General features: G+C 48.3%; 2 protein-coding genes across 2 annotated transcripts in view; both read left to right on the forward strand.

Annotated features, from left to right (window-relative positions):
• The window catches only part of LOC144097960 (uncharacterized), a 91,711-nt gene that overhangs the window by 55,053 nt on the left and 8,890 nt on the right, over window positions 1-27,768 (forward strand). The gene's annotated exons all lie outside the window — the stretch shown is intronic.
• Window positions 15,878-18,352, forward strand: LOC144099432 (innexin inx2-like). The gene has a single exon (XM_077632726.1). It carries the CDS (start codon window positions 16,036-16,038, stop codon window positions 17,119-17,121), a length of 1,086 nt encoding a protein of 361 aa, XP_077488852.1. The 5' UTR covers window positions 15,878-16,035; the 3' UTR covers window positions 17,122-18,352.

Below are 27,768 nucleotides of genomic sequence, written 5' to 3' on the forward strand. Positions count from 1 at the left end.
TAGTGAAAAGCTCCGGAAGTTTCGACCACCTGGGGTTCTTTAACATGCATTGACATCGCATAGTACACGGGCCTCTAAAATTTCGCCTCCATCGAAATTCGACCGCCGCGGCCGGGATCGCACGGGTCTTCCGGGCCAGCAGCCGAGCGCCATAACCACTCAGCCACCACGGCGGCGTAAGGGAATATGTATACTTAGGGCAGGTAGTGACAGCTGATCTGTATTATGAGAGGGAAATAACTAGAAGAATAAGAATGGGGTGGAGCGCATATGGTAGGTTCTCTCAGATCATGACAGGTAGTCTACTGATACTCCTCAAGAGAAAAGTATATACTTTTGTCTTACCGGTACTCGGCAGAAACGTGGAGGCTAACGAAAAGGGTTCAGCGCAAGTTAAGGACAACGCAGCGACCTATGGAAAGAAGAATGATAGGTGTAACGTCAAGAGACCGGATGCGGGCAGAGTGGGTGAGGGAAGAAATGCGGGTTAATGACATCCTAGTCGAAATCAAGAGGAATAAACGGGTTTGGGCAGGGCATGTAATGCGAAGGCAAAATAACCGCTGGTCTTTAAGCGTAACGTAGTGGATTCCAGTTGAGAAGGCAAGCGTAGCAGGGGGCGGCAGAAGGTAAGGTAGGCGGATGAGATTAAGAAGTTTGCAGGAAAAGGGTGGATGCAGCTGGCAAAAGACGGTTAACTAGAGAGACATGGGAGTGGCATTTGCTATGCATTGGGTGTAGTCAAGCTGATGACGTTGATGATGATGGTGGTGGTACAGATTTGCGGCCACTGGTCCGTGGGGACGAGTGTCAACTGGTCTTGTTGGCGGCCGGAAACAGCTTCGTACAAGAAAGAGGGAAGGTGTTCCACAATGAGATGAGGTGCTATTGTTCTCATCAGGCGCGTAGGCAGTGCCCAGGGCAACTTCTTGTATCAAGCGCGGGGGGACGTGAGGGGGGGGGGGGGGAGTAAACAAGCGAAGGTTATCTGATTGGTGGCTAAAATCAAGACAAGAGTAAAATTTCGTAAGTCATGACTAGGTTGCTTGAGCCACCGCTCGATTTAAAAGGTTCAGCCGTATCCGTCCGTACGACCGTCCGTCCGTCCGTCCGTCCGTCCGTCCGTCCGTCCGTCCGTCCGTCCGTCCGTCCGTCCGTCCGTCCGTCCATCCATCCATCCATCCATCCATCCATCCATCCATCCATCCATCCATCCATCCATCCATCCATCCATCCATCCATCCATCCATCCATCCATCCATCCATCCATCCATCCATCCATCCATCCATCCATCCATCCATCCATCCAGTTGCTGTACAGTACATGTCCTTTTTAAGAGGATCGAGGAGAGGGGATGAGCTTGATTTGGCGGAGGAGGGGCGCCCGCTCGAACCCCCCCCCCCCCCCCTTCCTTGGATACGTGCCTGCTACGCATATTCGATGCTGAATGTGCGACTTTCTTATGAAACCAACCACTTCTTCATTTTGAGTGCCACCTAGCGAACTATGACGTCATGTTACGGTCAAACAGAAAAAACAGAAAAAGTACGGTAAACACTAATGTGACTCTTTACCTCGCAGCAAACGTCACGTAAGCAGAAAACGCCGTCTGCCTTTCTAGGACATTTTTGTCTGGCCAGCATGCAAGGTCAGGCCTTCTACAGCAATATTTCTTACAAGGACAGTTCGTCATAAATATTTCCTTTTTGCCCACGTAAACCTACAGTTTTTACGAATACTGCGCCCACTAGAAGGTATGCAGCCCTCCCTGGTGATGAATGATGTTTAACTTTCTTACAGCCGGTGAACAATGCAGTGAGAATAATTTTGAGGACCCGGACGAATATTCCGTTCACCTGCGAGCTTCCAATAAAACTGCGTATGATTCCTTCGGAGCAGTAAGCATGGCTGCATTCAGGTGGACCAATTACCAGAACGTTCAACCTGGCGGTACTCAGTGACTAAAGGCACAGTGCGTCGTCATCATTTATTTTTCCTTAAGGGCTCCGTTGAGCCATTACATAACGGGGGGTGGGGAGTTCAGATGATAATTACGGGCCACAAGAAATAATAAAAATAAGTTGCATAAAAATAAATAGTAAGCACAAGTTGACACAGTTGTTGACACCATGAGGTGTGGAAACAAGGCAATAAACAGGTAAAAAGGGCGCTTAGAACATGACTTTTGAAGAGATATAATCTGACAATAACTGTTTAAATTTTACAAGGTTTCCTTCATTGACCACAACGTACTGAAGTGCATTCCACTGCGCTTGGGTCTTGCACTGACTACAAGTAGCTAACCACGCCTAGTGGAGCAAGAAACCGTGCCCACACCTCGCGCTGCTCACACGGGCCGTCGAAACGTTGACATCTGACAGTGAAACCTTGCCTCTGGCGTCATCGAACAGGGCAAACAGAACGGGCGGCACTTATCGCCGCGGAACTGCGTCCGGTTGCCGCCGTGCGCGTAGAGTACGAGAAAGCGTCGCCTTGAAGGCTGACGCTCTTCTGGCGTTGTTTCGCACCGAGTTCCTTGTAAGGAGAGCGGGAATTGGTCATGGTAGTTGTGAGAAACTGTTTCAACCTTGTGGAGCCACCTCGGCATATGTCATTTCCTTCAGGCTTCACTCTAAATGTCTGCGTTTGGGGGTTTAACCTGCTGTGCAAGAAAGCCCAGATGTCACCTTTAGCCGTTGTTTCCTGGACATCTGAAGTCCGCTGGATATCGATGTTGCACAAGTGGTGAATGTTTCGGGAGCCAGATATGAGTCTCCATACTGAGTGCATTCGGACAGGCGCCGGCATTCTCGGGAACATGGCGACTGTTATTTGAACAGGATGGATGTCTTGAGGTCGGAGGAACGGCGTTTTGGTTCATAATAACGAGCACTAGCGTAAACAAAAGCGACAGTAGACATAGCGAAGTCTGGATTGATCGGATATGTAAGATGCATGCGTGTAAATGAAGATAACGCTTTAATACATTTTCCACTCCTTTCTACTCCTGCTTCTTGTCAGGCGAATTTTGTCTGTTTACCAGGGGAATCGGCTCGAGATAAAACGCGCCTCAAGGCTCCACTCGAAAACCAATTTCAAAATAAAACGGTGGGCATTAAGAATTTTCTATAGTTTTGTTGTCCGAGTAGAAGGCGCTATGGTTTCCTGAAATAGCGGTATCCGCCATATGCTTGGCTCTTATGTCTTACATATTTTCTCCTCGGTCTTTGCAACGCTCTATAGTGGCACAGAAGATGGCGTACCTGTATAAAGTTTGGGCCGCTTTGAGTCATCAGACTTTTTCTCCTGTTATTTTTGCTTATGTTCATATACTTATTATATATCCAACGGCCCTAGGTACTCAAAAGGCCTCTGCTTTCGTTTATTTTTTTCTCGGAAAAGTGAAATATCCCTCTCGCTGAAAACACAGAAAGAGAGCGGTCGCACAGCAATCTGCAAACAAACAAAAAAATATTATACCAATTCAGGTATATTGTTTCCTCCTTGTACAGTTTATGCCACCAGAATAAAAACTAAAATGGAAGTAACCGTGCCATTATGTAAGAAAGAGCGCCAAGACATACGAGAGCTGAACGGATGCAGTTGAATATAACCTGCGGTATCAATTACCGTGCTCTGAATCAAGACTGGCCTTGATGAACGACTTAGTAATCCATTTCCAATCCGCAGAGAAAAAAAAAAGCAGATGGTCGATTTTCGTAGTTAGGCTAAATGCGAATTCGATACGCTAGCAGTTCGGTTTTCACTTAGATTTCAGTTTTCAGACCCAGTGTTCACGTGATGACGGCAGTTCTTTGGATAGCTATAATGTGTTAATATCCATATATGTGTAGAATATATGTGAAATTGGCCATGCTCTGCATTCATAGGTCCTCGGTAATCTTCCTACCAATCCTGGCGCAGTGCTGCAGCGGTCAAGCGATGCGCCACTGCCCGTCTATCGCATAGATGCCGTAATGAATGGGACTATAGGGTTGCTTGCGTTCGGTGGCGACCCGGGTTGCTCTTAACGAGTAGCCCCTCGCGATTAATTGAGCTGCCGCCTGACACGGTGGACAGGCTGCTCACCAGATGAGCGAACGGTGAGCGGTTGCTGTGCAACAAGCGGTTACTACGGGTGCAAACGCCCGCAGCCCGATCTATGGCAAACGCAGCTGACAACTACAACTACTACAATAACCCCATTTTCAATGTTTGAATTAAAATTAAGATTTTTCAGAAGGCAGTCAGGCAGGCAAAATGCTAAGTGTACGCTGAAGAGAATCACAAAGAGAGAGCGCAGACTGCGAGAAGGCTTACTGATCTCTTATACTGGATAATTAACGCCTACACTGACGCGATACGTGCGAAGCACGAGGCCCATCGATGAACTTAACTATGATTACAGTTCACACTGCCTTCGCATCAATTGTCTGCTGTTTGGCCGTGCTGTCTGGCCATCGCCCGCACAGCGAATGCGGGCCATTGCTTGTACCGTGATAAGCCGTGTTTGGTCTGGCCCATGGTGTTGGCTATAGTCTGGCAAGAACCTATACAGTTTTTGTTAAAATAAAAATGACAAATATGTAAAACACCTCTCCTCTGTGGCACGAGGTTCCGCCCCTTCGTTGCCACGTCATCCGTACTACGACTACTAATACTACTACTTTTTATTGCCGCTAAAGAAAGCACTCCATATCGTATTCAGGCTCGTCAATGCTTGGACGCTGAAGGGCTACTGTGTCCCTCTTCCTTATCTCGATTATGGAATTTTGCAACTGACAGTACAGTTTGCTGTTTTGGGATCCTGCGTGCTGATTAGATGGGCCACTATCAGATTAGAGCCATGTTCAGGGGCGATTGGTTCTATCTGATGGTGCCTTGCAGGCATCTGCCGTGTTGACGTCACGCGTTGCGGCAGTAAACTTTCCAGGGCAGCTGGCACTCGTTGTGGTAGATAATCCTGCTAGGAACTTAAGCTGCTTAAAGAACTGACAAGGGGAAGGGAAAGAATACCATGCTAACTGCACCAAGGCAGCCGTGGAAAACTTCCGGACAACTGAAGGCTCACACGGTGAATAGAAACGGGGTCATTACACTACTAAGCGTGGGCGTCGAAATAATGACCGTTGGTCTGATGTCTGCACTTGGCGCAAGCGTTTCTGGGTCGCCGGCATATTGGTCGTTGCAATGCTGTGTGCGTCTACATATTAATAACGGAGTAATTACTCATTAGCATCCACACAAGCGCAGCCACATGGTAGCCGTGTGGCTGCGCTTGGGTGGATGCCAAAGTGCAATTACTCCCATGTTCATAATATACTCCATCTTGGGGGATTCCCCTAAAATATCTAACCATGCACAGAGTAAATGTGCTAGCGTAAGGCTCCTGCCCATTTTCGCAAGAGTTCAAAAGCAAGTGTTTCTATATCGGCACGCGTACTTGGTTACATAGAACGCAAACAAGGCAAAGTGCCACAAGTTCAGCGTACGAGGAAATTTGAACCGAAAATTTTTTGGAGACCGCAAAACACACTGCATGTTTAAGAATCGTGCGACAAGATTAGTAGTTTCCAAAATATGGTAAGCGACTCTGTTTAGCGTGCCTTTGGGCGATTGCAGCGAACGTCAGCACAATTGCAATGACTAAATTGGATGCAATTGCAGGAACGAATCGTGATTGAAGCTTACATCCAAGTGACATAGTGGGTTTTTGCGACCGCGATGGGAAGTCAAAAGACATTTTAGAAGCCGCACTCCTTCAAAACATTCATGTAATATAGACACGTCTAAACCTCTTGATCATTGCGCCTCGCCGGCGCCTCCGCTGTTTTTTGTTGTTGAAGTTGTTGTTGGTAGGCAACAACCAACCTAGGCAATAGGTGATATGCCGCTCACGGGGCAGGAACCAGCCGGCGGCAATTTTTCCGCACACCCGACGAAAAGGCGCTTGCCAAGTTTAGTCTATCCGTTTACATTTGGCAGCCTCGGAATGCGACAGCTGACAGACGGAGCATCCGTAAAACAATGGAGATACTACACCGACCCGGGTTTGCCTGGAGAAGGTCCCAAACATATCGCAGCCACTGCACGACAAAACAAAATTGTTGAGCTAGTGCTTCAGGCGCAGGAATACGCTGTAGTTGGAATCAGATGCAGGAAAGGGACGGCTGCACACAACGGAATCGAGTACTTAAGAGGGTTCACCAGTGACAGTGTCCATAGGAAATACATGGGAACTTTCAGAAGCTGCATCATGTCTAAAAATGGACATATTTTCGTGAGGTTTGTGGCAGCGTTTTCTTTTTTAGTGAACAGAGGAAATGTTGCGGACAGATTGTATTTTTTAAGTTTAATTTTTTTACAATTCAGAGGTAAATATCCAGAAAAATTGCACTTTTAGATATGTCGGTCTTTCATGTCATCTTGTGAAAAAACTAAGCCAGATATCAAAATTTCGTCCGCAACATTTCCTTCCTTTTTCTCTCTTGGTTGTTAAGCCGCAATTTTCATCCATATCGAGCCTAGTGTTTGCGTTTTACAGGCTCTGAAAGTTGTGTATGTATTTTCTGCGGGGATTTGAAATTCGCGCCATATGTAACCACTGCGACGTGGCTTCACCTGGCATCAGCATATTTTTGTCGCTACTACACTCTACCACCAACCTCTTGGTCGTCTGTGTTCGTGCGCGCAGGTTTTTACTCAGAACTTGGACGGACTTGAGCTCTTTCTTCCCTTTTTTCTTGCTTGGGCTGTTTTCTGCAAGGATTTCTGATTTCCTTTTTTGCTCGAGTTTATGGTGCGTGACGTTGAGCTGGCGCGCTGTTTTGACAAGCTGGACAGCGTTCCCTACCATGACAAAGCGATCGACGGGGGTTAGCAAGACGGCCCACGCCATTGAGGAATTGGACAAAGGGCCGCACCTGCACCATTCTATCACACAGTCATGGGTCGGGAGGAAACACCTGTTTGACCAGCGTTGCCAAACGCTTTAAGATAATCTGGCAACAGTTGTACACCCAGTGCATCGTTTGCTCTTTTGGTTATCACTTGCTTATCACGTGCGCCGTCGCGCCTCCTATACAGCGATGGCGGCCCCAATTTCGGAAGCTGCCACTGCTTGCTCGCTCGACGCTTGGTGTCGCTGCAGTTGAACCGGTCTCAACTCCCTAAAATCAAGTTCATCCAAACACGCACTGGTCGAGTTGGGTGGACCTCGCTCAGCCCGACCCCCTACTCAACCAGACGTTATTGGTTCATGTAAACAGGGCTAACCAAGAACTCGCTTCCCGCAATTTTAAGTTTTATCCAACTTTGACTCATTTCGTTGTGAAATTATAAGCAGTAAAGGAGGTGTGAAAGGAAGTAAATCTACTTCAATTTATAATAAATATTGTCACGAGGCGGTGAAAATGCCATGAAAAAACAGACGAGCAGATTAACGTGGTACTGAAACAAGCTCTTTATTGGGCTGCTGCAGAATAGCCGTCTACGCCCATACGCGGTCACTTGGCTTGAATTGTGCGTGGCGACGGCGGAGATTGTAGCGTCGGGCGTAGGTTCGCTCTTGGTGTGTAATACGTAGCCGAGCGACTCGTAGAGCTCCCGCATGCTGCAAGCAGGCGGTGACGTCAAGGTTGTCCTCACTGGTGACGTTTGGAGGCATGGCGTCAAGCGTTGTCGTTGCTTCTTCGCCGTAAATGAGCCTAAAATGTGTCATATAGGACTGGTCATCTCAACTGCGGTGTAGTAGACGAACATGACGTACGGAAGGAAGAGATCCCAGGTTCAGCGTCGGCGACCATGGCGAGCTTGTCTGCAGTGGTTTTGTTCAAGCGCTGCGTGTGGCCGCTCATCTGTGGATGAAACACAGTCGTCGTCCGACGGCATCTATACTGTAGCGCACGATGGCTTGCGTTCGCCCCACAGTGAACGCAGTTCGTGTGTGTCACGCAGGACGCAGTGAAAGAAGGAAAATACGCGCTGTAGTCACAATGAGTGTCCTAGGTGGTTTCTTGGTTATCGTCGTTTTTCGACGTTTCCTTCAATGGTCGCTTGAGCGACCGAGTGTTTTGTGCTTCGAGAATGTAATCAGGCTCACGAATTGGAAGGCCACGGCTCCTCCTTGGGTCCACGACCTCAGGCAGCAAGCAGTGCATATAAAATTTTTTGAGCCACGGCAACATCTCGTCCTCCCAAAACGGTTGATTCCTGGATATCACATCAGTGCAGATGCCTTTTTTGGTCCACAACACAAACAAGCACTTCCTACGGCGAGCAATATTCAACTGTCCTTGCACTTGATACCAGTAATTACTGTTTGTCTTCAGCTGCAATCTCCCGTTCTTGTTTTCCTCACAGCACGTTATTTTTTTGGCGCGAACTCCTTCCAGTGGAGTAAGGTCCCTCGCTGAGTACGGACACTTGACTTCAACAAGAACGTCCTCCCCAATGAGTCCGTCCGGGGAAGCGCCAAGAAAGGGGCTCTCCTGGTCAACAAGCAGGCCGCACTCCTTCACCACGACGTTGCACTCATTCGCGATTTGCTTGAGTGCTAAGCACTCGTGGTCCTTTCCATACCGAATCGCTTCGGAAGTTATTTCTTTGTACAGGATGTCACCAACTGTCCGCCCACATCCCGTCGTTGGCTTCATTTTACAAATAGCACCAAACAATGATGCTGTCAATCTTTTTCGCCTTTCTTGTTTCCACACAGTGGATGCACTCTGCTTTGACGTTGCTCGCTGCAGGTCTTCGATGTTGGTTGCTGATAGCGGGAGCGATTTCAGGAAGTTGTCGGAAGCAGATTGAAAAGCATCAGGCTCCATGTCTGGTACGCCGTAATCAGCATCGGCACCAATATGTCGCTCTTTTTCTCGATGCTGGCAGCGTGGAGTGATTGATATCTTCTTTTTCGGTAGCTTTCGCCTCGAATCTCTCCTAGAAATTAATGCCTTCACAAATGATGCTGTGCATCCTCCAAGCTGCCCTCCCGATATGCTGCGCGCGATTTTTTCCTGGTATGTTCCTCGGCAGTTGAGCGATAAGGAGGCTGCAAAACACCTTGTCTCGTAAGATGCTTTCTAGGAATAGCTTATCCTCTTTCCACCTACAAATTTTGCCACAACGGAATTGTAATGCTCGGCAGCATTGTTATCTACGTCCATTATTAGGCTCGCCGCGTTTGCAACCACTCTGCTCATGGCAACGCAAATTTCTTCAAAGATGCCTTTCTGAACTATTTCAGGAAATATATTTCCTTCTCCCGCTTTGCTTCCGGAACCGAAGTAATCAGCGCAGTTGGCGTGGTCTCCAAACACATGATTTGGGCCGTTCTTTATGTCATGAGCAAGACGGTCTATTTTTTCAGAAAACGATGCATCTTCACTGCTTCTAACTTTTATTGCTGTTGCAACTCCATGCCGTAGGCGCACAGCTGCTTGGAGAATGGAGTTTTTTAATTTAGGAGGAATTTTTTCCAGCCGCTTCTTCTGAGCGATCTCTCTTATTTTTGCTGCATAGTTTCGAAGTAGGTGGTTCCTGCACTCAATTTTTTCAACCCGCTAGTTGCCATACGGTGCTGCTGCAACGATAGATCGGTAAGTGCAGGAATCACCATCAGCTATAAGCTTTGTATATTTGATGCCATGTAGCTCAACGCTTTTCTTGAAGCCTTCAACAACAATAGCTTGCTCCATGCTTGTTGAGCTTCCCTGTCAGTTCTTGTGGCACTGATGCTCTTTCGGGGTGGCACCTTGTGGAGTCCGACGACACATTGCGCATACCTTGTTTTTCACGCCAAGGTGCAGGACTTTTCCAGTTCTGTGACCAACGATGGCAGTCTGAAAGAGTAATGCCAATATTAGTCACGAAGCTGCCATACTGGCTGCACTGCTAATCGCTAGAACATATAGGTATTGTCATGCTTGTGACTCAAGTGCCGCTTTGTAACTACCTCCAGGCAAATTGATGCCTTTCGATCACAGCGGCACATAGCCCCGCTTTCATGCTTATTCTATAGTCTTTCTTCCTGCTCGTAGAGTGATGTAAATACTCTTTTTTTCACACGATATTAATCCCTGAACAACAGGAAAAAACTATAATTATTAAAACTGTGCGTTTGCACGTATACAAGGGCCAATTCAAACACACATAACATCGTTGACAGCATTTTTGTATTCACAGTTCTAATCACTGCACGCTCTCTCTCTTCGTTGACGCTAGCACTGAAACTAGTTTCAGTGCTTTGTTATGAAAGCGCGGGCCTTTTCCATATCTCTTCAATGAGCCGAAGGAGCAAGTGTAAAATATTTCAAGTACAAAATGCAGCATTTTTACCACTTTGGCAATTAAATAAATTTTTACACTCACCACGCCTGACGAAGCGTCATATTTGTTCTTGTAGGATCTCTTTGACCACGCACCATCTGCGATGACTGCTATCGTGGGTGTACCGTCACTGTCAATGTTGCCACATTCTCTTGCCAGCCTTGCCTCTTCTGCGCCCGCTGTTTTTCATTTCCTCCCAGGCGGCTTGATTGATAATGTGGCCAACGTTGTCCTCTATTTTTGTGTAAGTGTCCGATTACATTCTTGGGATGTTCATAGACGCAAGCAGTTCGTTAAGGTTTGAGGAGCCACAGTCAATTGGCATTATTCCACATACCGCTGATGTGTTTACATCACCGCAGCCGATAGAAGCTTGTGCGTCACGTGGCGGGTCCGTGTGGATGACATCCTTCCTTCGGCACATCCTGCGTACGAGAGTCAACGTGCTTCGAAGACCTTGCTTTCTTTCAGACTCACAGTCCATATCCGCTAAAGTGCAGTTGAAGGGAGCATGGAGGGCGGTCTTTTGCAAGCTGCTCAACAGGTACTGAAAGCTAACAATGCGCCGCCCTTGAATTCCAGCGCTTGCACTGCCGTTCTTTACTGAGGTGGTCGCGGAACCTCCAATAGCAATATCTTCGTCGCACGACCCTGTTGCGCTCATCACTGAAAATTGATGAAGATGACAGGGCACTTCCTGGCACCTCCGGTTCTCTGATGAGGGCTTCAACGTCTGCCGGCCTTGGGTTGTGCTCGTTGACTTCAGGCGTCGAATAAACTTCAGCAGGGTGGCCAAAGTCACCACAACAGCGAGAAGAGTGTCTTTTGCTCGTAGGAGCTTCGTTTTCGAGAGCAGGCCGCTTTCTGGTGTTCGCAATTAGTGCACCTGCACGCTTAAGCTTCCCGTACCTGAAATTCTTTGATGGCATTTTCTGCTGACTTGTTGTCTGCTGGTATTCAAGCCCTTTGAGACAAATCTACTGCTGTCAAGACAGGGATCAAAAGTATGGCGCACAAAAGTGCCACAAGATGATGACCATCGTTAGAACAAGCCAAACACTCAAGCCTTGTTGGTGCTGAGAAGCGGAACATGGGTGTTCGGCGCTGGGAACGCTCGTACGAGACTAGGAAAAGTAAGCTACACGCTGTCACTGCACTCGAGGACATCCATCTGTAGCTATATAAGGAAGGCTACGCGGGAAAGGGAAGAAGACCAGCCATGAGGCCTTGTGCTAGGAGCTCCTTTCTTTCCTTTTATTTGGGGCTGGCTACATAGGTGCTCAACCCAATGGACCTTTTTCCAGTAATGTCCTGGGGATGCGCCAAGTCTCTTCCGCCATTTTAATCGAGCACACCTGTCTGCTCAAGCTAAACCAGAAACCCCACCCTACCACTGTAAAATAATTTTCTCAGAAAAGTCGAGGGAGCTTAGGCGGCCCAAACCAGAAACGCTAAATTGGTGGGTTACTGCGAAATGGCCCATTGTCTGACGCCCACATCCTTCTTTGCTGAATGGCTTCAGAGGGGTTAACGTTTTTGTGCTTCGGTCCCCCGAAATTTCGCCGCGTACCTACAGAAAGTTCTGGCCTCTACTCTTTGAACGCGCAAGAACGAATGCTTTCGTGTCGCTGTGTAGTTTACATACATGGAGGGGGGATAGAACTTACCACCTTTTTTGGGGGGTGCTTAAGTGCTACCATCTATCGACAGAAAAAGTTCAAATCAGAGTTGTCTTGTTAAACGAAAAGTAAGGGCAACCACAGCAAAGACAATGCGAAATAAACACTGGCAGCGCAAACAATGAGAGCGCAAAAAGATTTTCACTGAGGCCGCGTCGCCGAAGCGGCGTCCACACTCGTACACGGCCATTAGGCTTGCATTGTGTGTGGGGACGGAGGAATACGCGGAATACGAAATAGCCGGCCGAAGTGCCGAAGGGGAGGTGTTCCCAAGGTGTGTCAAAAGATGACTCACACTTATCTGTTCTGGCTATGGGAAACCAGCATAGGCTGTATACCCCATCCTAGCTGTCACCTGTCATTGTAAGTGAATTTTCTCAGAAAGGATTCGAGGGAGCTTAGGGGGACCCAAACTCAAAAACGTATTTTTCGTTGTGTCAGCTGTGTGGTGGGTTACTGGAAAAAGGTCCATTCTCTGACCACCACCCCTTGAGAGGGGTTATTCTTATTTCCAGCTTTGGCAGGATATACAAAGTTCTCGGCCCTACTTTGTTCGCGGAAGAACTACTACTTCCGTGAAGCGGTCAAGGGGGTGTCGCGGTAGAATTTACACACCTGGAGGGGAAATAGAAGTTCCCTCCTTTTTTGTGGTAGTTAAGTGCTGCCATCTATCGACCGAAAAAGTTCAAATCTGAGTTGCCTCGTAGCTGGTGAGCCCTCTTAACGGCAGCGCTTCTAGCGCGTTTCACATCTCACCGTCTATTCTGTAGCTGCAGCTGAAGTAACAGTTCACGTAACTAAACTGACGCAGCCTTAAACGAAGAATGGAAAGCTAGACACCCCTTTCATCTGCATGCATTTCACGCGGGTTGTATAGCTGTAGCCTTTGTCGAAGCTAAAGTTTTCACAGTGGGAAGAACGCCAGCTACATAGAGAAACGATAGTGACGCATCTAAGGAGGAAGGATCCATCGGCCGCGACTGCTGCCTGCGCCAAAAACACCTCGTCATTTTATAAGCCGTCTACTTGGAATCGCATGCACAAAACGCCAAGCGTGAAGCGTAATCGCCGTTATGCTGATCTAACCTCCTCGGGAAAACACGTAAATACAGCATACCGTTCCGTTCTCTTCTCTGTGGAAAGGTAAATTCCGAACAACGTGATTACGGCCCTGACGGTTGTGCGTTGCACCACTGCCTCGATCATGCACGTGGCCTGGAGAGCATGCCGCGGGCAGCGCCATTAGTGCAAACGCCATTTTTCGCGGACAATTGAAAAAGCTGGACGCGCGTCTGGACACGGCTTCGTCCATGAGCACCTACAGATGTTGCCAGTTCCTTAGCAGGCCGTCCTTGCGCCTATGCACTTTCCGAGCTAATAGAATGCGTTCGTGCTGTTCACAATACCAGATGTGATACCAGAGATACCACCGACAGTCTATGGGTGAATTCTGGCAGCGCGCGCACTCGCGACCTCAGTGATTAGATGTGAATTCCGTCTTGTCCACAGGATACATTTAATGAACTTGATAGCACGAAATAGTAAACAAAAATACATAAATAGCTTAGAATCGCGGTCACCGCTGCGCTTGGTAAACGAAGCAGTGGGAGAACAACCCTACTTGATAAATGGATAACGTAGCCTGTCGCTTGAGATCTTGTACCCCCTGAACAAAACAAAGGCCCTAAATACTGGTACCAGTACGAATAACGCTCATCAGTCTAAATGAAGGCGAGATATTCGAGGCGCGTACGGAGAACACAGCATTAATAAAGAGTTTTAGTTTCACGTACGTAGAGGCTTCACGTACGTAGAGCTCTTACGTGTGACCAGTGCGCATGCGCAGAACGCAAAGGGTCTGCGCGAGTCTCACGTACGTACGTGAGATTCGGTTTTTTACGTTGCGGTCTTTGCGTTGCTTGCGTACGTATAGCGTTGACAAACAGGGCGGCGCCCTGCCCGCCGCTTCACAGCGATAACAGCTTCGTCGCTAATCGCTCGACGCGATATCGTGTTCTAAACTGTTGTATTCGCCTTCGATTAGCCCATTCTTACCCTAGCATAAGGTTTCAAGCGACAAACAGCTTTTGTTTTTCAGACAGAAGTGCGATTTTTCAGCTGTTAAGCCTGACGAAGTAGCGTTGGTCGTCGTCATAGCAACGGTGTCGCTATGAATGGCTTGGCTTAAAGACTTGTCTTGGATGATTTAGGCTACAACCAGTGTCTGTGTTTCTTAGTAGATGGCGCTAGGCGTAACGCGCGGCGTGTTTCGCGTACGTATAACTATAAGGGTTTCAAACGACCTGCGTGCAGGCTTACGTAGACTTCTCACGTTTGCGCACGTGAACCATCTACGTACGTGAAACTAAAACACTCTAATACCTCCAATAACATGAATGTTCGGACGCTGCAAAATTAATCTCCGTAAGTCAGTTGACGCGATTTCGTCTATCGAATGGCAGGAAAAAATTGAAATTTGTTTTTGAGGAAAGGAAACGGCGCAGTATCTGTCTCACATCTCGGCGGACACCTGAACCGCACCGTAAGCGAAGGGATAAAGGAGAGACTGAAAGAAGAAATAGGTGCCGTAGCAGGGGTGTTCAGAATAATTTCTACTAGCCGCGGATCTTTAACGGGCACTGACATCGTACAGCACGTGGGCACCTTTGCGTTTCGCCTCCATCGAAACGTGGCCGCCGCGGTCAGGTTCGAACCCGACTACACAGGCTCAGTAGCCGAGCGCCTTAACCACTGAGCCAGCGCGGCGGGTAAAAACGGCAGGTCCACTCCGGCGATTATGCTTTAAAGGCGTAAGTCTCGGAGGCTGCACCTAGAAAGAGGGCGATAAACTGAACAAGCGCCGAGTTGACGCGGGCACACTCTTTAACAGCTGAAAAATATCACTCGTATTGATGGTGCTGTAAAGGACAACCAACAAGCTATCATTCACGTGGCAAACTAGAATCGTCCGCCATTGCATCTGTGCGGTTTAAAGACGCCGCCCCGTCCCAAAAAGAACGGGGTCATACCAGCCTCGCGATAAGATGCGGCATGCGTCGATGCTAATCTCTACCCGCGTCGTTTAGAATTCGATAGTCCACAAAGGGAATGCCCAGAATGACTCGTTCGGCCACAATCGCGTGCTCCCGTAGATGCTTGTCTCGTGACTAACAACTCTGAAACGCTTTGCGTGGGAAAGACGCGCTGTCCAGCCCCGCGTGGGAGGTCAAGACAACGATGAGCCAGCGAATATTGCTTCATGCCGCGATAATGGCGCCGTTCGGCCGGAGCGAGCAAAAAAAAAAAAAGATGCGCTGGCTTAACTTCCAGCAGGCGTAGTCTTTCTAGGAATAGTTTATTCACTTCCCGCGTGAGTCGCGATGCCTTGATCAGGTGTGCAACGTTTGCATCCGCGCGAAATTCCCCGCGCAGGACTGCTAAATTCTCGACACTTTCTGACCGCGTCCGGAACATATCTTTGCCCCAGCCCCGATAAAGTACTTTTTCCGCCGCCTCGGCTATCTCCAGAATATCCAGACAAGCGCCTGGCTTCCCTGGATGCAACCGTCTGCCATGCACGTGCACGCCGCGAGGAAGCAACTGGTTTTTCAAGAAAGCCGCTGCCGCAGAAGGCATGCGGGGAACAGCTCCCTGCAAGGGGAAACCAGCAGGGGAGGGGGCTAGTCCTGAAGAAGGGGGCTTGACACAAGAGACTTCTCGGAGCGAGGGGGGTGCGAGTGACGTCAAACGTGGGCCCCAGCAACGGGATGAGCAAGTTTCGTCGAACGCCGTGATTGGCTCAAAGTTGGCGTGAGAGAGGAGGACCAGTTACGCCAGTTCCGCCGTCTCGGCCGCGGCGGACGCGCGTGCTCTTTCTCCCCGCCTCGCATTTCCCGCCAGCCACAGTCGAAAGGGGCTCCGCGCTCCAGCAACAAGTGTCAGAGGCGTCTGCGAACGGCTCCTCCGCAAGTGGTGCGTCCTTTTTCTTGAGTGCGTGGCAGCCGGAGGCGCGGAGTAGCGGCAGCCATGGATCAGCTCTTTGGGAATCTCAAAGGGTTCTTCAAGACCGACTTCACCGTCATCGACAACAATGTCTTTCGGCTGCACTACAAGGCCACTGTGTGCGTCCTCATCGCCTTCAGCATTCTCGTCACTGGCAGGCAGTACATCGGCGACCCCATCGACTGCATCAGCAAGGATGCGGTTCCTATGAACCTACTGGACACTTTCTGCTGGATACACACCACCTTCTCGCTTACCGATGCCTGGCACAAGAAAGTGGGCGTGCAGGTGCCCTACCCCGGCGTGGACAAGTACACGCCGGGCGAGAAGCGCGTGTACCATGCCTACTACCAGTGGGTCTGCTTCGTGCTGTTCCTGCAGGCCGTGCTTTTCTACGTTCCGCGCTACTTCTGGAAGGCAGTTGAAGGCGGCCGCATTAAGAATCTCATTCTTGGCCTGAACAACCCGATTCTACCTGAAGAAGCGAAAGAGAACAGCCGAAAACTGCTTGTTGAGTACCTGTCCATCAATCTGAACAACCACAACATTTTCTTCTATGGATACGTGACGGCTGAACTGATGAACTTTGTGAACGTCGTGGGTCAAATGTTCCTCATGGACATGTTCCTCGGCGGCGAGTTCTCCAGCTATGGTTCTAAGGTGCTGCAGTTCACCGAGTGGGATTGGTCCGTTCGCTACGATCCCATGATCAAGGTCTTCCCCAGGCTAACAAAGTGCACCTTCCACATGTACGGTTCATCCGGCGACGTGCAGAAGCACGATGCCATGTGCATCCTGCCCATCAACATCATCAACGAGAAGATCTACGTGTTTCTGTGGTTCTGGTTCATCATCCTGGCTTGCATGTCTGGTGCAGTGCTCATTTACAGGGCGTTCATCGTCTTCCTGCCCCGCATCCGTTTCATGGTCCTCCGCCGCCGCGCGAAGCTTGCCAACAAGGACTACGTGGAACGCGTCTGCGAACGCTGCAAGCTCGGCGACTGGCTCGTGCTGGACCTGCTCTGCAAGAACATGGACCCCATCAACTTCAGAGATCTCATCAACGACTACGTGCGACGCCTCGACCACAAGAGCATCGACAACGCGTAACCGATCACGCCGTGTTGTCTGGCTGCCTCCCACGAACGACGACCGACGCCGCTTTTCGGCGAGGCACAATGATTTGTAGCCGACCTTGACACCGGCAAGTCTGTGCCTTCTTTCATATTTTTTGCCTTTCCTCATGAACCCGGCAGCTCGATCTTTCTGTCGGAATGCATGCGTTACTTTGGGGAAGATGAACCAAAATGGCGCAGACCACCGGGACCAAACAGCCAGTAACCTAGCCGAACTACTTCTCATGGTGACATGACCTGCCTTTACCGCATGCCTTCAGGCAAGGCATCGCAAGTGCCAACATGACCATGGAGGGAGCAATATCGGAGTCGCCTATGCTGCCAGCGTTTTGTTCTTTTGTGTGAATTGTCCTTTCATGTAATCTCTACCATTGTAGCTGAAAGCCTAGGAACAAATTATTTTTTTTATGCACGACATCAATATCACTAAAAAAAAAAGCGAGCCGAACAAAGCGCGGCCTTGCATAGTGTACTGTTTGCGTCTTTGTTTTCTTTTATTATTTAGAAATGCCTTTCGTCCAGAATCTCCAGGCGATGTCTTTTAGACCGCTGCTTCAAGTACAATCGTCCTGTTATTGCAGCGTTAGTGCATGCAATCTATACTCGTTGTGGCGCTCTGAAAGCAAGCAATATTTTTTGTACTGTATTTCCATGTTACTCAGTGCCTTCGAGGTAACAACAAGAATCCCAAGTCTTCCAGATTTTGTGTATTCCTTGCGGCTTCGTCTCTTATTTAACGTTGCACAGAGACTTATTGTTGCGAGTATTTCCGTTTTGTCAAGCAGAGACGTAGTTATTTTAGTTTTATTCGTATTTCATTCCATGCTGTTTTTTTGTGTGTTGGAGGTGGTGCCCATTCCTTTCTTCTCGTCGTTTTGCATTTCCTTATCCGCATAAGCAATGCCAACATGTTAAACATCTGCTCTTATCACATGGAGTGGTGACCTGCCAAAATGAATTTTTTGTTTTCATTTTTTTTTATATTCTCTCATAAATATGAATGCGTCTGCTGAACGATAGATGTCGACTGTCTCAGTGCCCTTTTTTTTTCGGATGTTCTATTTTTGTACCGTGAGAAATGATCTGTAAGATACAGCAGTGGAAGAGTTGTTTTACTTTTTGTGCGTGTGTGCGTGAGTGCATTGCAAATCATCGATGTGTTGATGGTTTGTGGCGCGACGAATAAATGTTACATACAAAAGGTTTCTACGTTGCCTGCTTGAGTTTCTTTGCAACACGAGAATGGCTGCTTCACCTCGTCAGTCTCTGGATTCAGGAAATATCTCTGGGCGCGACTAGTCACTGCCCAGTACTGGCCTTTGTCCGGACATTTGTATTATTGGCTTCCGGATTGCAATCGCTGCCTTCGGTAATTTTGCTTAAAGGCACCATTGCGGACTTACTTTGCACTCTGGGCCTCATTGCGTTTTGTGCTGGTGCATAACTTAGCGCCACTAATTTGTAAAATGGATGGTGCCAGTCACAAAAGACGACCACGGTGCCATGCCAGAACGCATTTTTCTAGCTCAATCAGTTTGAGTGGTTGAGATAATCGGCATATTGCGCTTTAGACTTTCAAATGCCGTATATTGGGTGCATGCGAATTAGCGAGCAGCCGCAGGCAGCCCGGAGACCTGCCATTGTGTCCGTGCTCTTTGCTGGTGCGCCATTATGTGAACATCACTTTCGTGTGACGCCCTGCGTAGCTGTGGTTTAGCGTCATCACGTGCTGTTCTGTTTACCTCACAAGCGTACGACCCTGTACTATTTAAATACGGCTAACGGTCGACGACAGGTGCCTCCCCTTAAATGATATGCCTGCTGTCATCCGGAGACTTCGAACCAGAACCTATACTATATTTACTCAACTTGGCAAAACAGCCTTTGAAGATTTTATCTGGAGACTTTAAGAAGTGATACTATTGGGAGTGTCCTTGGCATCTTAGATCTGAACGTTTGTTGTGCACCGTCTATGGTGGGGTTACACTTCTGTTTGAGCTGGATTGCCTTTTACGTCGTTGTCACCAACATTTTGCAGTTCAGTATTCTGCGCTGTTACTGGCACCGACAGTTTGCGATAAACACCCAGCGTTCCTTTCGCTTGTGGCGACACAGCTCTGACTAGCGTAACTTTTGCTGTCGTGTTTCACAATCCCAAAACGAAGAATGTGCAAACAAAATGTGAAGCTGTCCTTGCGACATGCTTATGGGTCGTGTCGCAAACACTTGCAGCCCATGTGTGTCATTCCAGCAAAATCTCACGAAAACTCATGCAGAGGTAAATAAATGAGAAACTCCGCCACAGCTATGGCGTATGCAGCTGCATCATCGCCATGGGGTTTTGCAACAATGCGAACGTTGCAAATAGACATCATGCAGCTTCTTAAAGTGAATCCTTGAACTGGTTATGTCTAGTGGTGCAGTTAGTTTGAATTCATCAGAAGCGCGGGTACTCTGAGTGTTTATCTCCAACGACGGTGATAAACACTGATATAGAATTTAGTGGCGCGTCATCGTTTCTAAAATGCACAATGAACTGCATGTCTTTCAGTCATTAAATGTCTTGATTAACTTCACTATCTTTCGTTACAAATGACAAAATCTTATGAATTGAATCAGCAAGTTTGCCTTATCGGGTTCTTTGACGCTGCGCAAAAAAAAAAAAGTACTGCGTTTTAATTTTACACCGAAATCAATTTGAATTGAAAAGCTGAGCCGGGCAGAAAGGCAGAAGAAAAGTAACTATTTCCTGGAGAATACCGCACTTACTTTCCCGGAGCAATTCTTTCGGCGGATGTACATCCTGTCCAACCGGCAGCGAATTTTCAGGCGAATACGTCATTTAATAATTGCAATTTAGTCACGGTAGCGCTTATTTCGTGTCATCGAGGTGTGCCGACGCTTTGCGATTTCCCTCCAAGCGGTCTCTAGAAGATCACTTGGACCGATGCAGCGACGAAATATCCGAGGACATCGTTCAAAAAGAACGGAGGTCAGTAGCGCGTGTACCAGAGAGGTCGTTATCCGGCCTGCCTTTCCACGGGAGCGCGGTGTGTTTGGCCCCTTCCGCGGATGGCGCTTCGCCATCGGGGTCCCATCGCGGCGTTTCCTGCCGGCCACACAATGGGCCCCTTTCGTATACCGACGCTGCATGCTCTTGGCTCTCGTCCACCCGCACGGCGCCGCTGTAGCCGCCGTTCGCACGAGCCTCCCACGATGCCATTGACGGCACCTTCCGTGCCTGTTCCTCTCTGCTCTCTCTCTCTCTGTCAGTCAGGAGAAAGAAATGACATCATTTTTATGCCCGTCAATCCTGGCCTGCAATACTATGGCTTTGATTCATTCTCAATTCAACGCCCACTTCCGCTGGTCTGTGAGTTGTATGCTTAGAAAGATGACCGCGAGTACGACTGTTGCTTGCGTTCGCGCGAGAATAAATCTGCGCTTCCTGTCTTTTCAATTTTTTTTTTGTTTCAGACTTTGACTCCGCGGTCTGGCTCGCCACACCCGTTTCAAACTGCGTTAGCATCAGGTACCTTTGTATCTGCGTATTGTGAAATTGGTGTGATACTAAAAGAGAGCAGCTGACAACGTAGGCGGTCGCATTTTTTGCCTTACTACTACTCGCAACGTTCGGACGGTCGGCAGAGAGGTAACCTGCAAAACAAGCTCGCCACGAACATCCTCTGAGACATGGGCGGATTTGTAGGGATCAAGGTAAGGTAAGGTGTGGAGGGGCGATCATCTGTCGTCGTCTGCACTGCCGAGCCAAAAATAGTACATTAGGAAGCCGCAGCGACCTTCAATTTCTTACCAAACAACTGCCTGGAGCATTTGCATTTCAACTCCCTTTCACACCAGCCATAAGCGGTTCATAAGCACACCACCACCGACCAAACTTAATAAAGCCATTTGGCTTGCGAAGACGACCTGCTTCCGGAAGTCGTCGAGTCGCAAAACCTCATTCACTGCGTTTTAATGGCTTACCTGCTGCACTTACCTTTCGCATTTTTCTTCGTCGCCCTCGATAAAAGCATCTTTAGCGCAGCAGTTTCTCACGCTAGGTGGAATGAAAGTTAAAGTAACAAATCAGAAATAGCTTTGTGGCTGTCCAAGTTTCCTTTCCGCGGGCTTTTCTCTCTGTGTCGACGTAAGGAAGCGGAATTATGTGCGTTTCTATTCGTACTGTTTCTTTTTTGCCATCGTCCTCAGTGTCTGCTTTCCTGCTTCCTTTTCGCTAGTTTCCTTTTGGGACTAAAACGCCTCTGCGCCCTTCCTGACGAGCAGCCTCTTTCCTTCTCGCGTTTTTCCTTGTGACCTTGTAAGTTTTCATTGTTCGGAATAATTGCGCCATGTTTGGCACCTCTCTCTATATTTTTTTACTTCAACACGAAAACTTGGCAAGCAATATCTATAAATCTTGAGTGACAGCCACAGGATGCAAAAGCTGCAGGAGCAGCCATAACTGAAGTTTTCTTCCTGTCCGTTCCAGTAAAATGCGAAACCCGTGCCTACACGCAGGACTTCTGCACACTCTGGCGTGTGGGGTCTGCAACTACTACTTCTAATAAATTGCGCACGCGCAGTTTTGCTCCTTCACCCTTTGTTTTGAAATGTAATGTTCCCGCTTCACGAAACAGCCTACTCAATGGCTCGAAGGAGAGTTTTCTGCTCTCATATGTCTTGCCTTTGTAATGTAAGCGACATTGTCTGAAAACAGGCGTATTTTATGCCTGGGGCTATACGAAGAGGCAATTTTTGAAGCATGAAAGCAAACTTCGAACTTAGAAAACTCGTAGCATTACAACAAAATCCATCGCAGTTAGCGTGCAGAAGAGTAAAATGAATGGCTCTTTCCGCAATCGTGAAAAACTGCTTGAGGACCCATCTTTGGGCGTGTTATTAGGGAACTCAACTTGGCAAAGTCTTCACATCGCAGGAGGGTTCTTATATCACAGTATTAGATCAATTGTACATTGATTCATAAGACGGAATTTGTCCAGAACGGGGTAGCGCTGTCAGACTCGACGAGTTTCCTTTTCGAATAGTGAATGAAAGAAAAAAAAGCCACCTTTTCGTCCAATTATTAGAGTGTTGATTTTGCAAGAAAATGGAATGCATAATTTTGCTCATCCTTTCAGACAACTTGCACGTCTGTCAAAGCGACCAAACAAATCGACTAAACATTATGCAGAATAAGGACTCACATGTTTAAAATGATAACCGAAGCGCAATCTTAACGTACGCTAAACATTTACCACAGCCTCGGGAATCGCGTACGGTTACGAATAGGTTCGACATATTAGAGACCGTTAGAATAAGGGAACCCTATAGATTAAGGACATAGCGAGGCGCCAGTGCGCATGCGCACTGGCGCCTCGCTATTGTTCAGCGCATGCGCAATCGGGTCTCGCTGTGCCCCTATGCCCCTAACCAATAGGTACAAACGAACAGCCGAGTTCCAGCCCGTTTCCTGGAGAAAGTTGGATTGCGGGGTTTACTGAACAGAAAAGCGCGGAAGGCGTTTCCATGTTCCTGGTTCTTCTGCTACTTTGTCCAGCCGATGATGGGGCTCATTAGAGAAGCGAAGGTCACTGGGTCGCCAGCCTAGCTGGCGCCCTCTCCCTCCGTCTCCACCGCGCGGCTAAAATAAAGGAGCTGTGGGGGCCCGATGCGTCTCCGTTTCGAACAAGTCCGCTTTTGTTGAACAAAACCACTTGTCTCAACTAAAGAACCTAGTAAGCCTTCAGCAGCGCTTGCTTCGTTAGTCGAGGATGGTGGAATCCATCTGTTCGTCAATTTTAAATCTAAGCTACGTGATTCGCCGCGAGAAGTCGCTTTTTGACTGGTGAAGAATCACGTCGCAAGATGGCTGCCGAAGGTTTTTAAGCACGGATCTGAGAATCTCGAGGAATACAAGGATATAGCAACCATCCGGATCCGGCTCTGCTCCAGAGATGTGCGCCCGTTACTTTCACTGCTTATTTTGCAGTTTTGTCTTGTGTCTGTTGATCTAGTGTATACGTAAAGAACGTTCCCCACCTCCTGACCGTAATAAGCCAAGCTTTTTATTATTATTTTATTTCGATATACTGTCAGTCCCTAGAGGGATTGTAACAGGGGTGGGCACAAAAAGAAAACGGCACACTGTTTTTAAATTGAACGAGCAAGTAAACAATACCATTAAAAGAGACCAGGCGGTGCAATCGAAGCTGAAATCACTGCAAGACGAAGCCAATGATGGGCACAAAGAATGTAGAAGCAATACATAACCCTGAGCCGCAGCGTAGTAGATGCATACGAAGATGAATATACACGTGGTACAATAAACTTACTCAAAACTAAAAAAGAAAAAAAAAGCACATGCAGTGAGAAACATATCAGTAGGCAGATCTACTGTGCGTTAGACTGAAATATGGATTCTTCCACAAACTGGGTAAACCTTTTCAGGCGAGCTCTGTTGTGTGACTTCTGGATCAAGTTCGTTCCACTCGCGAACTGCGAGCGAAAAGATGGGGTAAAAAATGTGTTAACCCATGTTACGCGAACAAATGCCCTTCTTCGATCCGGCGGAGCCAGAAACCCTCGCGGAACTTTCAGTTCTCGGCACCAGCGGCAAATAATTCTTGGCTACCCAAGTTTATCGCAGAAGGTGGCCACTTAAAAGTCACTTTTTTTTTCTCCTATTTTTGGAATTTTACTGAAGCGCAAGTCGGCGCATGGGCACTTTTCGACATGTCTGCCGTCCTTGACCTAGAGGGGGACAGGTCTATCTCCGGCTGCTCCCTTTCACAGTGGGCGGTTCACTCTCTCTCTCCCGCCTCTCTTTCCCGGGTGCCTGCTGGCTGAAAGCGGAAGATAACCGGAAAGCCATGCGTCAAGGCGACGGTTGGGGAGTGAAATGGCAGGGCTCGAAAATAGTAAAAGCAGAGGGAGTGGACAAACAAGGGGAGTGCGGCTTAGAAAGGAAAACGGAAACGAACTGAAGGAAAAGAAGCAGCAGCGGCACAGGGATTCCGGGGGGTGAAAAAGTGTGGAGCCACTTTCTTTGGAGAAGAAAAACGGGCATACAGGCAAACCAGTAGCTGTGGAGGGAGGACTCTCCTCTGCTTTGACGCGGCGAGAGACTCCTGCGCTGTATCTCATCGCGGTGTCACATGAACTAGCGCAATCGGCCATCTTAGTACTACTCGCATAAAGAGATATGGACACCGCGTAGGGCAGGCGTAGTGCACTTGACGAACACAAGTAGAAAGGGAGTGAGAAAACGAGAACAGGCAGTCCAATGGCGCTTGAACGTTTTCAGGCGGGAAAAACGTCCAGAGGTAAAGTGCCGGTGTTTCGAAAAAGCTGTATCTGGTGCTCTGACACACAAGTGGTCGAGCTTAATTGGCCACGCCGCCGAGTTGGAAATATATAGCGGCCAAACCGTTGAACTGCTGCCAACCATACTGAGTTCTTAGTAGGTCACCGGCAGGAGCCGAGATTAATGGTAATTATAAAACAATGCATGTCGCCTCTTAATTTCATGTAAGTGTAATTGGTCCATAGAAAGGAACGAAGTGGTATTATACTCGGTGGAATTAAGTGTTTGCTTTACAAGAAGGCAACTCACGTACACTTAGAGCAACGACGCAGGTAACAAGATGACTTCATTTCTTCGTGCGCTTCGATATTCCATTCGAAACAATGCATGTGCGGAAGGGAACCATGTTAAAGGGGATGTGAAGGGGGCTCTAATAAAGCTGCGGCATGCATGGGATATTGAAGCACGCCGCTTCACGAATACTGTCCAGCAAGGATTTTTAAATGCGCTATGTAGAAGCTGAGTTATCTGTAGTTAAAATATGAATTTCAGCGTCTTCGCGCCTTTCCCTCTCCTCTCGTCACTTTTTGCAGCGACCCCCCTCTGGGAGCGGAGCTTCCCGACCCGCCGGAGCTAAGCGGCTTATTGGCCGCAGCCACGGTAGCTGCCTGACGTCTGCAAGAATCTAACCAATGGTCACCTCTCACCTTGTCTACGCAGATGAGGGACGGAGGAGGGTGCGGGCATGAAAAAGTCGCCGGCAAGGGCTCGCCAACTTTGACGCCTGATTGTGGGTCGTCTGCTGTGTGTAGGAGAATATTATTTCGCTCTGGTTTTCATGGCAACACAGTGCAGTGATTAAGTGAGTTAATGTGCTCTCCTCGGAAGGCGTTTCAGAACCCCTTTAAGACACTAGGCAAAGGCAGTTTCTTCGCCAGTGTTGTTGAAAACGTATATTTCTCTTTTAGCTTCTTTTCCGCCTGAATGTATTACTTTCTGAGTTGTCGTTCAAATTATGCTGCTGGCACCGTAAATCTTGAATTTGAGCTCTACGCGAAGCACTCTTTTTCTTTTGTTCAGCTTCTAAAAGGTTTCCTTCACGGAAGGCTGCACACCGGCTGTGGTTTGCGGAAATCTAGCAAAAACTGCTGTCTCTCGCTTTGCTAACCTTGGCTTCCCTATGTCCTGCTGCTCAGAGCAAGAACAAGTACGCGAGAGCTGTGAAGGTCAGGAGAGACGCTCGAGCGCTTGGTCGGCCAGCCAACACCAGAGCGCCGCTAAGAACGGCTCCTTCGCGCATGATGGCACGCTAATAGCAGCTCCATACTCGGGCATCCATACCGGTGTTTATTTGTATCTTTTTCTTACTGTCGGAGAGTACAAGTAAAACAGATAACCCCCACGTTTGCCCGCGCATAAGTGAACCGTAAGTTATGGTGATTTCCGCTCGCCGATTTGGAGCGGCGTATGCAGTCCCACAAAGAGAATTTAATGCATACAGGAGAGCACTGCCTGGTTGTTGGCCAAGCGTGCTGCTTCAGGTGAGGGTGAAAGAAGAGAAGAAGAAGAGGGTGATAAAGAGAGGAAAAGAAGAAAGGGTGAATGGTGAAATCAAGCATACTCAACACTCACGGAATCACAAACATACATGATTATCAAAGGGTGCTAACCAAACCCGTGTCTCTAAGGAAAACTATAATGCTTCTGTCCCTCGCGCAGCCGTGACCGCATCACTCCAGGCTAATAAACGTTACTCTGACCGAAATACTAGTGAAAGCGTTCATCCACAACCGTTTTCCCAACTTCCACGTGGCGTCCACCCGCCATATTTGCATCTCTAGCTGTGTTTCATGCTTAAACAAAGCAATAGAATTCGGCATGTCAACTCCTGTGGTGCGCGGCGTTTTGATGGGCGCTATGGCCAATGGCAGCGCAGGCGCAACCGCGGGAGCGTATACTCATTTACGTATGCCTACTCTAACCTACATACCGCTGTGTCCGAATAGCTGTGCGGTACGGCGTCGGAGTAGCCGATGGTTTTAGGCTTTTCCAACATGGATCGTCACCATCATTCCCTCTCATTCCTTCCTTTTGTAGACGTCTTCGACGCAATGTACGGAGTTGAGGCACTCTTCGTTGCCCCTCATCCTCAAGCTACTCAAACAGCGCTATTCCCAGGGTCAAGGTGAAAAGTAAAAAGCCATTCTCTCTCACGGCGTCAGATCTGCATTGAACAACAAATGCGCCTGCTTATCCAGCGTGTCTCTAAACGCGATGGAAACGAGAAAACGCTGGCTTGGCCATTTCGGAAGTTACGGCAAAATCCGACCAGATATAGGTCCAGCAAGAAAGCCTCAATAGTGCGAGCTATTCTGAAGCGATTTTGCTTAGTAAACTGAGATTAAGCAAAATCGTTTCGGAACTCGCACTACTGCGGCGAGTTGTTCAACATATGACAGCAAATGTCCGCTCTGCGGCGAACGCTCAACGCTTTATCACGTCACATGGCTTTGTCAGAAAACGCAGGCAGCGCCAGTAAACAACACACCAACACCGGAGCAGTGGGAGGCTGCGCTGTCCTGCTCGGAGCCTGAAGAACAGCTCAAGCTGATCGACAGGGCTCGCAAGACTGCAAAGGCCACTGGGGCCCTGGACTGAGGGACCTGCCAACGCCGCGAGAATCCTCCTTGGCAGTAAAGTTTTTCATTCATTCATTCATTCATTCATTCACTCATTCTGAAACGACCTGCAAAACGTTAGCCCAATCCGGATATACCAGTGAAACATGCATTTTGCTTTGCAGAGGCAGAAACAAGCGGAAATCGACAAGCGGAAGTTGCCAGTAAAATTTGGTACTTTACAATGACGACGCGGAAAAGGTGAGAAGGAATGACTTCCGGAGAAAATCTTGGGAGACTTTGCCCAGGCAAGCTACATCTATTTTACTTAGTGAGCATGTGCTGAAGGCTTCGTATTGTATAGTAATATCAGAGAGTCGGCATTTATCATCGCAATCATCCCAGTCGACGTGTCCTCAGGTATGACTGTTGCTTCTGGATGGGCTTCAATGAGACGTTTCTGTTCAGTTCCAGTTCTTCTGGAAACTTACCGCTAAAGTGTTCTGGTCAGTATAGTTCGAGCTCTGCGTTCGGCATCAATAGCGGTCCTCTGATGTTTTCAGAAAGCTACATTCCGTACTTTATTTCGTTGACGAGAGCTCTTCACCTGTATTCTTTTCTTTCAAAGGAAGCAAAGAAATGCAGGCAGCGCTCAAGCGCTCCGCATCAGATATGCGCATATGAAACAGCGGTTTTT

Source organism: Amblyomma americanum, chromosome 7 (assembly GCF_052857255.1).
Source record: "Amblyomma americanum isolate KBUSLIRL-KWMA chromosome 7, ASM5285725v1, whole genome shotgun sequence".
NCBI lineage: Eukaryota > Metazoa > Arthropoda > Arachnida > Ixodida > Ixodidae > Amblyomma > Amblyomma americanum.

What these genes read in the sequence shown, in the direction of transcription:
- LOC144099432 (XM_077632726.1), top strand. Translation starts at nt 16,036, where the DNA reads ATGGATCAGCTCTTTGGGAATCTCAAAGGGTTCTTCAAGACCGACTTC.